The sequence below is a fragment of the Seriola aureovittata genome, chromosome 2 (assembly GCF_021018895.1).
Source record: "Seriola aureovittata isolate HTS-2021-v1 ecotype China chromosome 2, ASM2101889v1, whole genome shotgun sequence".
Classification (NCBI taxonomy): Eukaryota; Metazoa; Chordata; class Actinopteri; order Carangiformes; family Carangidae; genus Seriola; species Seriola aureovittata.
This window is the reverse complement of record NC_079365.1, coordinates 23,529,090-23,542,632: the sequence shown is the minus strand read 5'-3', so window position 1 is coordinate 23,542,632 and position 13,543 is coordinate 23,529,090. Positions and strand designations below refer to the sequence as shown.

Genomic DNA, 13,543 nt, shown 5'->3' with positions numbered 1-13,543 from the left:
TTGCCTTATGATAGGGGAGGGCCACAACTACCACATTTACAGTGGTATTACTGAGCTGCCCGGTAGAGAGGTGCAATGTTTGGATTTTCTAGAGGGAGACTTTCCCTGTTTACAAACTGAATTGTTTTCCTCAATGTGTTTGATATTGGATAACTTTTTATACTCTGCTCCCTTTATTAAATCAAGATAAACCACAGCAAATCCTTTTGTGAAAAACACTATTGCTGTCTGCCATGAAATATATATCTGGGTGACTCCCCACTGTTTTCTTGCTTTTCATCAGTTTGAAGAAATGAACACTTCAGGCAGCTAAAAATGACATGGAATTTAAAACATGGTGAAATAAGGGCATAGTTAAACTACTGGATCTTTATAAGAACAACACAAATGCTTCTTCAAGTATTTACAACTTAAAGGTGCACTCTGGCATGCCTAAGAAATTCAGCACAACAACCCCAACTGTTTCCACCAGAAATATTTTCCCTACGCTGAATCTGAACATATCGCAGACATAAAAAAATATAAATACATTTTTTAACCATTTTAACAGCTGCATGAGGAGACTGTGGCATTTTACTGACGTTTTCTGTCAGAAATAAATCAGAACTTCATTTATAATGAAAAGAAATCCAACACTCCAGTAGCCTGCAAACTACAAAGATAAGGCTGCAGTAGCGGCAACGCAGCAGATACAGCCGGTGTGAACATGTTCAGTGACGCGGTCGCCATGCACACGCAACACATGAAATGTGTTCCTGTTCCTATTTCATACCTGTGCCATCGTCCTACAACAGAAACAGATAAATATGTAAACGAGAACAGCTTTATTGGGAATTCATATGTATTAAAATACTGCATATGTGAGCACAGAGAGGAGGAGAGAAGCAACCAGATGTGAAGGGCTTGACACCATCTGACAATAAAAATATACAACATGATGGGGTCACAAATACGGTAATTAGAGCATGAAGAATGTTAGTTGTCCCTCCCTTCAAAACTGTAGAGTTTCATGACATCTGGAAGGTGTTTTTGTAGTTTGGTTGGTGAAAATGGTGACATTTAAAAAGGCATTTGAAGAGTGAAGTTACGGTGTAAATAACAAATCTATTGCGAGGAATATGTTACATAGAACGTTTGGATGAAATTTGAATTGGGAGAGTTGAATGTACGTATGTAGGACAAACAACCCTAAAAACATTAAGCCCATGTCTATTGCCTGCAAGGAGGTGTAAAACCTGCAGCATTACTGTTTTCTGTTGCTTTATAGACCAAAAAAATTAACTGACAAAATAACCTGCACATTTATCCGGAGGACGTACTGTGGCTAGCACAGTAACCACCCAAAACTCTGAACCCACTATAACATTTGATGACAAGAGAAACAAAAGAAAATTTAAAATAAAGCCTTCAAAATATCCTGAAATTCGGCAGTTCAGCATTAATGGAATCTGAGCACTAAAAAACTAGAGGCCTGTTACTTGACTTAGACAAAGACTACGTACCTTATGTGCTCAGTTTGTGGTTCTAAGATTTTAAACTGGAAAACATCCACTGAACTGATTCAGCACGGTCAGACACATCAATCAGTAAACTATGTGTTAGGTATTGAGATGATTATGTGTCTCACTGCTGGTCAAACCCCCTAAACTACACTAACACATTTGAAGACTGGTTGTTGAAGTTATAAAGTGAAGACTGATGATTTCGTGACTGTACGGCTCATATGATTCTCACCGAAAATTTAATCAGAAACTGAGTTTTACATTTACACAACTGCCTGCATGTTTTTAATCCAGAAATCAATGAGAGCTCAGTAAATGGTGTATTCATCCAGTCAGGTTTATTTTGATATATGAGTGAAGCAGAGAACTGTTATCTGTGCAATCATCTACTACACATCCTACTTAAAATGAACAAGGTCAAGATAATTCATTCATGACCACTATGAATGTGGTGGGATTGTTTTGCCAAGATAAGAAAGACTGTTGAGGACTGAGGCACAGAGACAGACAACCAGGTCAATAGAAGCTTTAATTTGCCAAACGCATTTGTGTCCCTCCAAGGTGAGAGGGAATCTACAGCAGCTGTGCCTGGAATAGAGAGTGATTCTGATTAAATGCAGCATCCTTTCACATTAGGGAGTCATGAAAGACCATGGTGCATATTCACAGGTAAGTACAACTTATTATTTACCAAAGCAGGAGACAGATGCAGGAGGGAACAGGATATTGATCGAAATCCCTCCTCCAAACAGTGAGTGTCCAATCAAAGCATCGCACGGCTGAGCAGACCTGTCAGACCTTGGATTTCTCAACACCTTGAAGCAGTGTGCATGAAGCTCATTTCAACTCTTGCAAAACCAAAAACTCAAGAAGTGTAAGGAATGGATTAAACAGTGTTCTTTAAAAACCGAATGTACTTCTGTCTTTAAAGAAATGTGACATTTGGGGGATTCCCACAAAAGAGATCAAGCAAGTGGTGTATTTGTTGCCTCCTACTCATCTGAAGTTTACATGTTTGCAACACACACTGGCGAGTCCTCATCCTCTCCCGCATCATTTTTCTTATAACGTCAAAATAAAAACAGCCTAATCTTACAATAGTAGGACTAACTACATGGATAATCAACTGGCGAGGATGCTGATTTTGTTTTGTGTGTGGGACATGCAGCTTTAGCTTCAGTGTCAGTCTTTTAGCTTGATGTAGCATCAGGTATGTCTCCATCAAGAGAGATTTTTGGTTCCAAAAGCGAGTTAATTCCTGTTGACTCCCATGTTAAAAATGCCCAACTTCACAGCAGAAATAAACGTGTTTACAGCCTGGTACAAAGAACGGTTTGGGTCTCTATAGCTAATGTCCCCTTCCATGACAACTCTACTGTTGTTCTGCAAAATTGAGGGTGTGCTACTTTGAGTGACAGGTAGGTGAGCATATGCTTCCCACTAACCGGCATGCACTGAAGTCTCAGGTCCACATGCACCCCTCCTCTTTGCCCATTTTTGGATTAGCAGGGAGTCTGGTGGAATCCGATACTGGCAAGATGGCAGTGGCAGAGCAGCTCGCTCTGAGCTTCAAAACCGCTCTTCAGACACCTATGGGTGATGTCATAGAGTCCATGTCCATCTTTATTTAAAGTCTATGTCTGAAATGAATAATTCAAAAATACATAAGAATCGTGAGTGGTAGATCTTCTTGCATGATCATTGTAAAACACAATGGAATAACTGGAAGTTTGCTCGAAAGATGTACACTGACTAAAGGAGGCAGGGTTTAGCAAAAGGTCAATTGACACACGTACTGCTCCATGCACTAACCTGTTGAAATTTGTGAGGATTGGTTTCCAGTAGCATAATTGCAGAAGTGTAAGTGGTTGACTCATTTAATGTGACGGCAACTGGAACATGTCAAAATCAAGATTGACTTTCAAGTTTGTAATGCTAGACTTAGTGCAAATGGGTGACACATACAGAAAAACATCATTCCTGACTCTTTCAGTGACTATAAATCTTAGAAACGCAATAATGGGGGTGGTGGTTGAATTTCAGGGCTAGACACAAAACCGCGGACGTCACAATGCACATTAGATGAAATGGAATTCTAAATCTTTCGTGAGAATGTGACTGTCGTTTATCTGTCTAAATGTGTGTTGGCCCTGACATACAGTGAACATGCTTATCTTTAAGTTAGCACCAATTTAGGCTCCAGCAGCTCAACCCTGAACAGAATAAGAAGTAGAGCTGAAGTAAGGATGAACACACAGTTCCCTTTATTCATATAAAACAAGCTATGAACATGAAACCCTCCACTTCCTGAGAACAGTTAAGTAACTTTAGATATGAGTGCCAGTGAATCTTGCTTTTTCTCAGGGTTCACCGAGATCAACAAAACAGGGACAATTCTGAACTTTGCAAGAATGTAGTGTCAAGCTGTACTCTTGCGCACATATCCATGTGAAGTTGTCTTTGAAGTTTAAAAGAATGTTTGTCAACAAAAAGGAGCCGGGACATGCATGATCAGGACATAGCATAGGTACCACAAAGAACAAAATGTGGCCTGGACACAGTAATATGCATTTATAAACTGACTTAACCATATACTTTCTATTGTATATGGTGACGAGTACGATGCCTTATAGTGCCACAGTCAGCTAACATGCTTGTATACTCTTTTTTTTTATTCTCACGGCAGCATGCAAGTCAAAAGCTGTTTCCCTTTTTGAGTTAACATGAAAAGAAATCGGCAAAAAAGTGAATACATTACTGAAATCTTAGCAACACTGAATGAAAATGATAGATTATGTAGAGGGTATATCCATATGCCACCATAATGCTATGAAGTCTGCAGTATGTAGTAAAAATAATTTGGAGAATTGTGCCCTCTGGTGGGCATTAAGAGGAATGAGCACATTGGACACTGAAAATGGTAAAAAGAGTACATTAACTGACAAAGGATATCTTTTACACAGATTAAACTGGCAAAACTAAATACATTAAACCTCATAGCATGTGTTTTCAGCATAAAAAAGTTAATTTTTTCACTATTTATACAATTGTTCCATCCAAGACCATTAAGACTACTAAAATTTAACAAGGAAGACAAGAGCCGGAAACAGAGACAGCTCGTCTTCAAAGTAAAGCTCGTGTGTTTTGAACAAATGTGCTGGCTGTAGCGTTCAATTTAAAGAAAGCTAAGCTAAATAAATAAGCAAACTGTCTAAATAATGAACATAATTCACAACTGTTTGAGGTTTTTTCCGCAAAACTACAACTGATCAGGAATACATTTCCACTGAACACTGGAAATATTATAGAGTCTTACAGTTCATGTCTCTAGCTATTCATCAACTTATTAATTTTAACTTTGGGTGAACATTAAAGGCTATGCATACATGTATACACACACACACACACACACACTTGCTGTGTGCAGGTTACTATTCATTCTTATTCTCTATCAGGATGTCCCAATAACTCAGTGAAAATGCTGCAGTGCGAGTACTGACCACAGGAACTAGGAAAAGCCACCTCCTCGCCCTACAGTAATTCTCAGGGGACACAACTCAAAAAGCATAACGCATAGCAAACACAGCAGAGTCTGTTACACTGAAATAGTTGTGGTTTAAGTGGTATTTACTGGTGCCAGTGAAAATGAGAGCCTATTTCACACCATGCCCAGTTCTAGCTGTTTAGTGGCAAATACGACCTCATTAAAATAGTTAATTTAGTACAAGTATCCAGTCCAATCACAAAGGAGAGTCCAATCAGTGGGCAGGTGGTTCTGTTGCGTTCATCGGTGTAGATTTTCAAGATGGATGACGGCTCAGGGTTTAAAATGTACTTTGCCTTTTAGGATCTGCCGATAAAGGCAGCAGGAGCACCTGCCCTCTGCTACTTTGCTTCTGATTGGATTGTCATTGTCCAATCAGATCGTTTTTAAAAAAGGTCAAGATTCCACTTATAAATTCAGTGACACAGTGTGTGGGAAAACTGGGTTTTTCTGCTCTATATCTGTACACAGATGTTGACAATTAAGCACTTATTTCACAGTCTATGCGTTTCCTCACCACTGATATTCAACAAAAATATCACTTCAATGATTCAGCAACAACAAAAATTAAGTTGAATTTATCCCACATCAAAAATTTGTGCTAAGAAACGCTCTTCCCAATTCATTATTTTTACCTTATTGCTTTAACCATACAAGTGAGCCATCTTCCCAATCAAATATGAGCCAGGGCTTGGTCACTGACGCCATTATGTTCTTTGTCGTCCCTACTGCCCAAACAACGCATGCAAATGTCATATTCTAAAAAAATCCAAAGGGTGAATTTACTTTGAGCCACTGGGAGAAATGGGTTTCCTCCCTAACCCAATAATCTAAAGTAGCTGTGTAGTGTACTTCCTAACAGGTCTCATCCAGATTTTAAATTGGACATAAAGTTTAAGATATAAGACACTCATTTTGTTGTAAGAAATTACCAACATTTTATGGCCTCACAGCATCAGAGCAAACTGGGATGACATTACACATTTTAAGATTCTCCCTTTGGTTTCTAACTTTAGAGGAGAGTGCTGCATGTTCACCAATCTGTTCTGGGGCACAGGAATAAGAAATGTGAATTCTTAAAAAGGGTTGGATTTTCCTTTAAATACACAATCCATGATTATGATATAGTGTTCCATCCTCAAAGTGTCTGGTGCAGAAACAGGCTAAAATTTCAAATTTTAAAGTCATAATAGAAGCCTACTGGGGAACTTAGTCAAATGATCCGGTAAACTTAAAAATAAAAATGTAATTTTCCACATGTATGTGTTCTAGGATTACACCTGACTTGACTTTATGAATATGAGCAAAGCAGGAGAAGCAGTCAGCAGGTTCCATTTGAAAGTATTTCATCTTAAGCTTATAGTCATTCAGGTGCGAGTAGTTACAGGTCAGATTTTTATCATATTAGCTTGAATAAACAACAACAATGAACAATTCTAATTCAAAAATCAGTACATCAATACATTCTCACTTTAAATATCATGCAAGAACAAACCAAGGAGATTACATGTACTACTTAACAACAAAATAAACATGACTTGAGGAAATAAAATGAAATAAACTCACTTAACACACTCAGGAACAAAGGTTAAAGGACAGAGGGAACCAGCTCAGCTGAAGGGCAAACAGAGAATGAGCTCAGGACACAGAACAAAGAACACTCAAGGCACCTGTGTGAGCTGCCCAGTTAGCACACCTGTTCTGCTGCTGTTTTCTGGCCCAGCAGTCATGTGACCCTGCTTCCAAAAGTATGCGGTATTATTTAATAATTTTTTTTTTTTTTAAATGCAGTAAACCCATTTATGTTTGCATCTTCATTTCACATTTCTCATGAGGGTGTTCTATGACTGTATTAAAATTAGACCTGCATGTTAGATTTACTCTCTAAAATGTAAATCAAGTTCCATTAGGAAGATACTGAACCTACCAGGATTCTCTGCAAAGTGAACGTGGGTCTGATGAAATCCAGCTGAGGGTCAGCTGGTCTACATGAGAGCTATTCTGCCTTGTTTATCCAGCAGTGAACTAAATATTGCCAAACTCAGCTTTTTTCAGGACATCTCACTGCGATTGATCTTGATCTTTCACCCGCATGAGTCATCATGTACATGCGCAGTAAGTACTCCCATTCAGTGATGCTGCATTCACAGTGTAACCAATACACAGGATTATTTCAAACTAGTTTCAGAAACAACATGGCGCTTCACATTGGTCTTCACTGTTTAAAACTCCCCAGAATTTATACAGTTATGTCATTGATCTTTCCTTTGCCACGTCTATGGGATGGTGAGATAACAAAAATACAAAAACAAAGCAATCCCTGTTGAATGAGTGTTGAATTAGTGGTTGGCATATTGGCATATTTATTCCTGATGCAGATTTGGATTTCATAAATGACAAAGGAATAAAACTGTTACACTACAGACCTTTTCTCTGCTTTGATCTGATGTTGTTCTCATAGTTTACACTGGTGTCATGTAGTGATTGTAATGGCAGCTGCAGTAACAGCAGTAGTAGAAGTGGCTGTACCGTTATTACAACACAGCCAACAGTTCAATGTAAACTCATTTTCAGAGGAAATGCTGCCACCCTGTGGTCAAACATGAACCTACACCTTCATTTTGATTAACGGCTTTTTGAGTTTGATGATTCTTTGCTCGGTTTGAAAAGAAATCCTTTGTGTGTGCAAGGACATTTGAAAAGAGACTTTCTTCTGAAAAACCTTAAAAGGGAGAGGGCTCGTCCGGGATTTGAACCCGGGACCTCTCGCACCCTAAGCGAGAATCATACCCCTAGACCAACGAGCCACGTGCTCCGCCGGAAGGTTTAACAAAAACAGAGACATCAAGATGCATACGCAACAACAGAAACGGACGTTGCAGGGTTAGATACATATTCATTATGTGTGCCGAAAAATGTATTACTTGGGGTATTGTTGGGGCGTTGACATATTGTTGTTACGTCATTGAATAACCACCAGGGGTCGACATATGTTAGCAAGAAGAACTTGGGAGGGAAGCAGAGGATCCAAACATGACAAGAGATCTCCCGTGCTGCTTCTTCCGTTTTCGTTTAAATCCTGTAGGAAAAACGAGACTGCCTGAGTCAGGGGTCTTTCTGATTTTGTTTCTGTTTAGGGAATTTCTACTTTTTTACTAGAAGTTTGTCTTTTTTGTGTAATTGGATTGATTTGTTGTAGATCGAATAATCACTTAAAGCTGTAGCCGGTCAAGGGGGGATTTAACTACTTTATACTCCCTACTACTACTGTACTGTATATAGACTACTGTCATTACAGTTTACAATAATGCATCATATATTCAAGTTTTGTAAAATTCTTAATCTGAATAGTACAATTGGCTATTTCCTGCTAAAATGCAGTGGAGAGGAAGCATAATGTGTGTATCGCCTAATACAAGTGTAGGTTATGTAATTGAATATTGAATATTGAATTGAATAAAAAAATATTCATTTCTTAAATCTAATAAAGCAGCATTATGAAAATACAAAGCAAAAAACTGTACTTACATACCCTATTGTGTTAATGTACCTTAATAGTTTCTACCATTAATTGGTTAAGTATTTTCTATTAATCAGTGTATAAAAAGAAAAAAGGTAAAAATGCTCATCACATGCCGAAGTTTTCAAATTGTGTGTTTTATCCAACAGTCTACAACCCTAAAGCTGAATAAGTAGGCTCCATGTTCCATGTAGACTTATGCCATATCCAAAATATGATTGAAACAGGATAACACCCAAAACAGGATATACATGACAAAGCAGGCAGTGGATATATGAGTCAAAACGCCAGAAAAGACCAGTGTTGGCTTTGTTTCTAATAAATTAAAGACACACTATGGAGGGAAACACACATCATCCATTAAGGATTAAACACAGTGATTGTTGAGGCTGATCACTTGCATGATCAGTCCATTATCCGATCTATTAAACTCACATTAATGTAGGGTTTATAGATCAGTGGATACAAATTAAACACTACAGTAGGCCAGGTTCCTGTAATGACTGCTGATCATGTGTGACACCTGATCATTGTGAAGCGCAGTGGTAGGAGAAGCAGATCACTGATGTCATGTATATTGATGCGTGATGTCAGTAATGCATATCTATTCTCTTACATAAATAAGCTGCTCTAGTTGGCTATCCTGCCAAATGATTATTGACATTATTAAAAATCGATTGTCACTAGCAACACAAAAAACAACAGACTAAAAGTATGCCTACTGTTAAACACCTAGATTAATTCATTTTAACTTTCTAATTGTAGTGGATTAAAAAGATAGATCTCCGAAACTACGGTAGAAGAGTGTACACAGATGGATTTTGGAGGAGTCTGTCCGGGAGTGAGTCATCTCCCAAACGTGGAACCAGTGACAGTTTCCATTGTTGTCATTTGCTGTCATTAGACTTAACATAGTGCCCTTTAATTTTTTGTCCATTCAGTAACTTTAAAACAGCACACTCCCTTTGTGTGTGTGCACGCATGTGTGTGTGTGTGTGTGTGTGTCAGCATTACTGTATTTTTGAAGAGACAAAAAAAACAGTTTTCAGTGATGCAAAGAGTACATATTTTTTATTGTCAACAGGCTGCATCAGAGTCAATAAATTAAAAGATCAATATGAAAGCGGGTTTAAGACATTAAAGTAAATATTCAAACACTGCAGAGCAGCTGTTTTGACACTCTACTGGCAAGGGGCTAAGGATCTGTGAACAGCATCTACCAAAAACATATAAAAATGGCGAATAACTCAAGGGTTTCTATATTACTTTTAAAATCCAGTATGTTGACCACTGAGCCTCGAGGCCCATTGGGCTTGGTTGCTGGGTGACAGGACATGTTTTGCCCATGTCTGTGGATGTCTTAAAGACAGAAAATGTAGAAGAACTATGGGGGATGAAGCCCCCAGGGGCTTTCAGTCGACATGTTTGTGTGTCTAGCAGATGGCAGCATCAGTTCAGACACCCATAGCAGGAGGGGTTGGCACATATTTCACAGGGATCCGAAGACGAGATGATGTACACTGGAAAGAAAAAAATTAAACTTAATATTCATGTGACCCAAAATATGTTTTTGTGCCACTCAAGGGCCAGTGTTCCAGTTTTATGAAAAATACTCCTCTTATTGATAATGGGATCAACAAGGGTGCCATCTGTGTTTAATGAGCTTTAATGGTCCTGAAAGACTGTTTGCACAGCGTTTCATAGGCCTCTTGTCTGGCATTATCATTCCAGACCCAATTTATGGGGCAGCCGTTGCAGGATGTGCATAATACAATGTGTAAACAGAGATCTCTAGGAATCCATTAGAGTGAACTAACTGAAGCCTGTTGTCAGTGTCTTTATTCTCAAGTCTGAGAGAGAGCGCGTGCCTGAGTAATAAAACTGTAGATTAAATGGTGTCTCTAAGAAGAGACTAAGATGGCAGGATTGAGCTGACTCTCTTGTCTGTAGGGACTGTAGCAGAATAAACAAATGAGATATGATTCATTGACTGGCAAAATTTAGTGCTGGTAGGCAGATTTTATCACCTTTGCACAGAGCCAGGCTTACCAGCTGCTGCACTTGATGCTTGTCAGCCTCTTAGTTAAAGGACATTTTTGGTGATATTTCTTTATCTTATTATTGTCACCAGATGCCAACAATTAAACTGCCCTAAGTATTGTTGGTGTAGCCAAAACCTGATACAACTTATGCTTTTCTGTGCCATTATTACTTTAAATTAATCACACATACATTGTCTTGGTGAACAATTAATCTGTGACAGAAAGAAGCACCCAACAAACTGTTTGACCAATGTTTGCCAAATAACTACAGAGCCCAGCAGTTACATTTCCACTGGGAATGAATGGGCTTATGGCTGAGAGCCATGGATAGGATACTGTAGGAAAGTACTGAAAGATGGACTAACACGTGTTATTGACTTGAATAGTGTTTGCACATATCAGAAAACACCTTAAAAGGCAACTTGACAGGAACATACTGTAATAGTAAAACACCATAGTGGGTTTATACCTACATTTTCTGTTAAAACTATTGTTATTTCCTTACTTATCCTTGGCCCAGTCTTACCTAGTGTGGAGAAAACAAGGCCTGTTCCCCTCCCTTGGCAAACTGGCCGAAAGACCTGCGGCAGGAGAGGGTTGTCGCAAACAGCTACCACACTGGTATCGGCGAGGTGAGGGCTAACGTTGTCGTCTACATCCATCAGCTCCTTCAGCTGCTTCACTGCCTCCAAGGGGAAGCTCCTGTCTCCGACCTGGAAGGGAGGAAACAAGAGGACATTTTGAGGCATGAGGATAATCTACAGCAGAATTCGAAATTTTTCAAGTGCAGGTGCTTTAATTTGAGGACGAGAGTGTGCTGTATGTGTCTAGTAATGGGAATGATAAGACGTTCAAAGGTTGAAATTAGCTGAATGAATACTCAAACTTGAATTTGAAAAGAGGACTGGATGGCTACTTTAGTTGTGGCTTTGCAGGAAAGACGGAACATGACTAGACTGAATGATTGGTGTTGAAATGTATTTTTAATTTTATAGGAGGTGAAACATCCTTCACAATCCGGCACATAACATTTGGATTTTTCCCCCAAAAAAAGAACCTTTGGTGTCAACTACAATTTCTAAGTTGTCTTTAGACAATAAATAACAGGGCTAAGACAACCAGAGAGACAGGGAGAAACCAAACACACAGCTTGATAAGATAAAAACAAAGTCAACAGTCTTTCCAATAACAGAGTATACTCACCTTAACCTGCACACCCAGAGCTCCACTGCACACACACAGCACCAAAACAACGACAACATTGAGTGATCTCATTTTCAGTTGAAGCAAGATGTCTCTCAGCTTAGAGGAGTGTTCCTTCTGTGGTCGCTGTATGTCTGAGCTGCCTCTTATAAGGTGTCTGGACAGATTAGTGAGTGATTTATTAACAAGGGCAACTGGCAGGTTGAGGAGAGTAAAGGTAGGGGGGACACCGAGTGGTCAAAGATAAACAAAGGCTGCTGCACTGAGAGTGCTTTGGATCCTCTTTTTTAGTTTATAACCACTATCCTCTAAATTTGTTTATAACCTCTATCTCTGTTGTTGCCTCCGTCAGCACTGTATTTCATTGTTGACTTTGGGTTTCATACTAATGCACCCCACCCATCAGTGTCACCTTATAAATCTCATCCCTTGTCTTTCTCCCACCGATATTCGTCACAGAGCTGTCTGATAAGGTGGAGGCTGTATGCCTACATATGGTTCGCTTGTTTGAATAGTTGTGATATTTGCGAATGATGACGTTTTCCAGATACAAATGGAAACTTTTTTTGTTTGCTTACACAGCCAAAGAAATGCACCTTAAAACAGAAGCTCCAATGAGCTTAAAATGCTGTAAACAGTTAGGTTATCACTTCAGTTCAAATGATTCTTAAGTCCTTTATTGCAAAATATACAACTGAATATTAGAAAAGTAACAAGTTAGACTCAAAACTTGACTTTGGTCTGAAGGGGCATGTCTTTCCCAATGTTTAACAATAGATAAGGGTCAAATCTGTGATGTCATTACGAGCCACAATCTGCAGCTCCTCCATCATGAATTGTGGTCTGACTGTGTGAACTCAGAGACTTTGTTTCATGACTCACATCTGTCACAACATCGACCTGTTTTACCAGGTTTTTCTCCAGCTGAGTTAGAAAGATGAAACAGAAGCTTCCACTTTCTTGTTGATCTCTTACTTATAACTTTGACAGAGACATTGTTTGTATGTCGCACCAAAGTGTCAAGAGACAGGAGTGAGAAAGGGACTGTGTGACTATCCTAAATGTTTCCAGCAATTCTCAAACCTGTAGCTAAAGACGTGATTTTAATCATGGTAACGGTACGTGTCATTTAGTCGCCCGTCAATGACATCATATCCCTTATGCGCATGGGTCGGTGTTGTGGTTGCCTGACAGAAGCTCTGACTTTTATAGATGTAAGCCACATTCACTTTTTACGTGTTAGTCATTTTCAACTATATATCTTAACCACATGAAAGATATTAGTCTTCGGACGTCTGGATCAGTTATCAGAGGAAAAACCCAAGCAAATGTTGGAGACGTCTTGCCCTGTGTTCGCAGGAGAGCGCTGGCGAATCTTTGATTTTTAAAGTGATTCGCACACACACATTCGTAGTCACACACATAAAATTGCTGTTAATGAAAAACTATAAAGTAACTAGACAGGTATTGTTCGGAAAATCAATGAATAGTGAGGAAGATTTTCATTGATTTTCAATGAATATGTATTATATAACTCAGCATGTAGGTCCTGGTGGACATAATCAGAGCAAAGCTTGGAGTTCATGTAGAAATTCCCAGGGAAATCATTCCTATCCATAAAATACCATCTGTGTGGTATGCTCCCTGTTATTTTTTTTTAAACCAGATGGGATGGTGTATTGTGAAAACTACACTGGTCAAGTACGCCTTGAGGTTTAAATAAAATATCAAC

General features: G+C 38.9%; 1 protein-coding gene, 1 long non-coding RNA gene and 1 other non-coding gene across 6 annotated transcripts; all 3 read right to left on the bottom strand.

Moving 5' to 3' along the window:
- Nucleotides 1–1,818: 1,818 nt before the first annotated feature.
- On the bottom strand, nucleotides 1,819–7,049 carry LOC130184808 (uncharacterized). Of its 4 annotated transcripts, none has more exons than XR_008830050.1 (3): nucleotides 6,974–7,049; nucleotides 6,613–6,660; nucleotides 1,819–3,142 (listed from the first exon to the last, which is right to left on the bottom strand). It is a non-coding gene; the product is annotated as an uncharacterized LOC130184808 (long non-coding RNA). The 4 variants fall into 4 exon arrangements; XR_008830051.1 differs by lacking the exon at nucleotides 6,974–7,049 and adding an exon at nucleotides 3,315–3,394 and having other exon boundaries at nucleotides 6,613–6,950; XR_008830052.1 differs by lacking the exon at nucleotides 6,613–6,660 and having other exon boundaries at nucleotides 6,974–7,042.
- A 732-nt stretch (nucleotides 7,050–7,781) lies between these two features.
- On the bottom strand, nucleotides 7,782–7,853 carry trnap-agg (transfer RNA proline (anticodon AGG)). The gene has a single exon. It is a non-coding gene; the product is annotated as a tRNA-Pro (tRNA).
- A 1,806-nt stretch (nucleotides 7,854–9,659) lies between these two features.
- On the bottom strand, nucleotides 9,660–11,919 carry LOC130186119 (guanylin-like). Its single transcript, XM_056402879.1, has 3 exons — nucleotides 11,812–11,919; nucleotides 11,135–11,321; nucleotides 9,660–10,086 (listed from the first exon to the last, which is right to left on the bottom strand). The coding sequence occupies exons 1-3, from the start codon at nucleotides 11,881–11,883 to the stop codon at nucleotides 10,016–10,018; spliced, it is 330 nt and encodes a 109-aa protein (XP_056258854.1). The 5' UTR covers nucleotides 11,884–11,919; the 3' UTR covers nucleotides 9,660–10,015.
- Nucleotides 11,920–13,543: the final 1,624 nt, after the last annotated feature.

Excerpts from the sequence above, each read along its gene's own strand:
- LOC130186119 (XM_056402879.1), bottom strand. The coding sequence starts at position 11,883 with ATGAGATCACTCAATGTTGTCGTTGTTTTGGTGCTGTGTGTGTGCAGT. Across the intron at positions 11,322-11,811 it reads CTCTGGGTGTGCAGGTTAAG|GTCGGAGACAGGAGCTTCCC; the intron begins GTGAGTATACTC and ends CCTCCCTTCCAG. Across the intron at positions 10,087-11,134 it reads CCTTGTTTTCTCCACACTAG|TGTACATCATCTCGTCTTCG; the intron begins GTAAGACTGGGC and ends TTTTCTTTCCAG.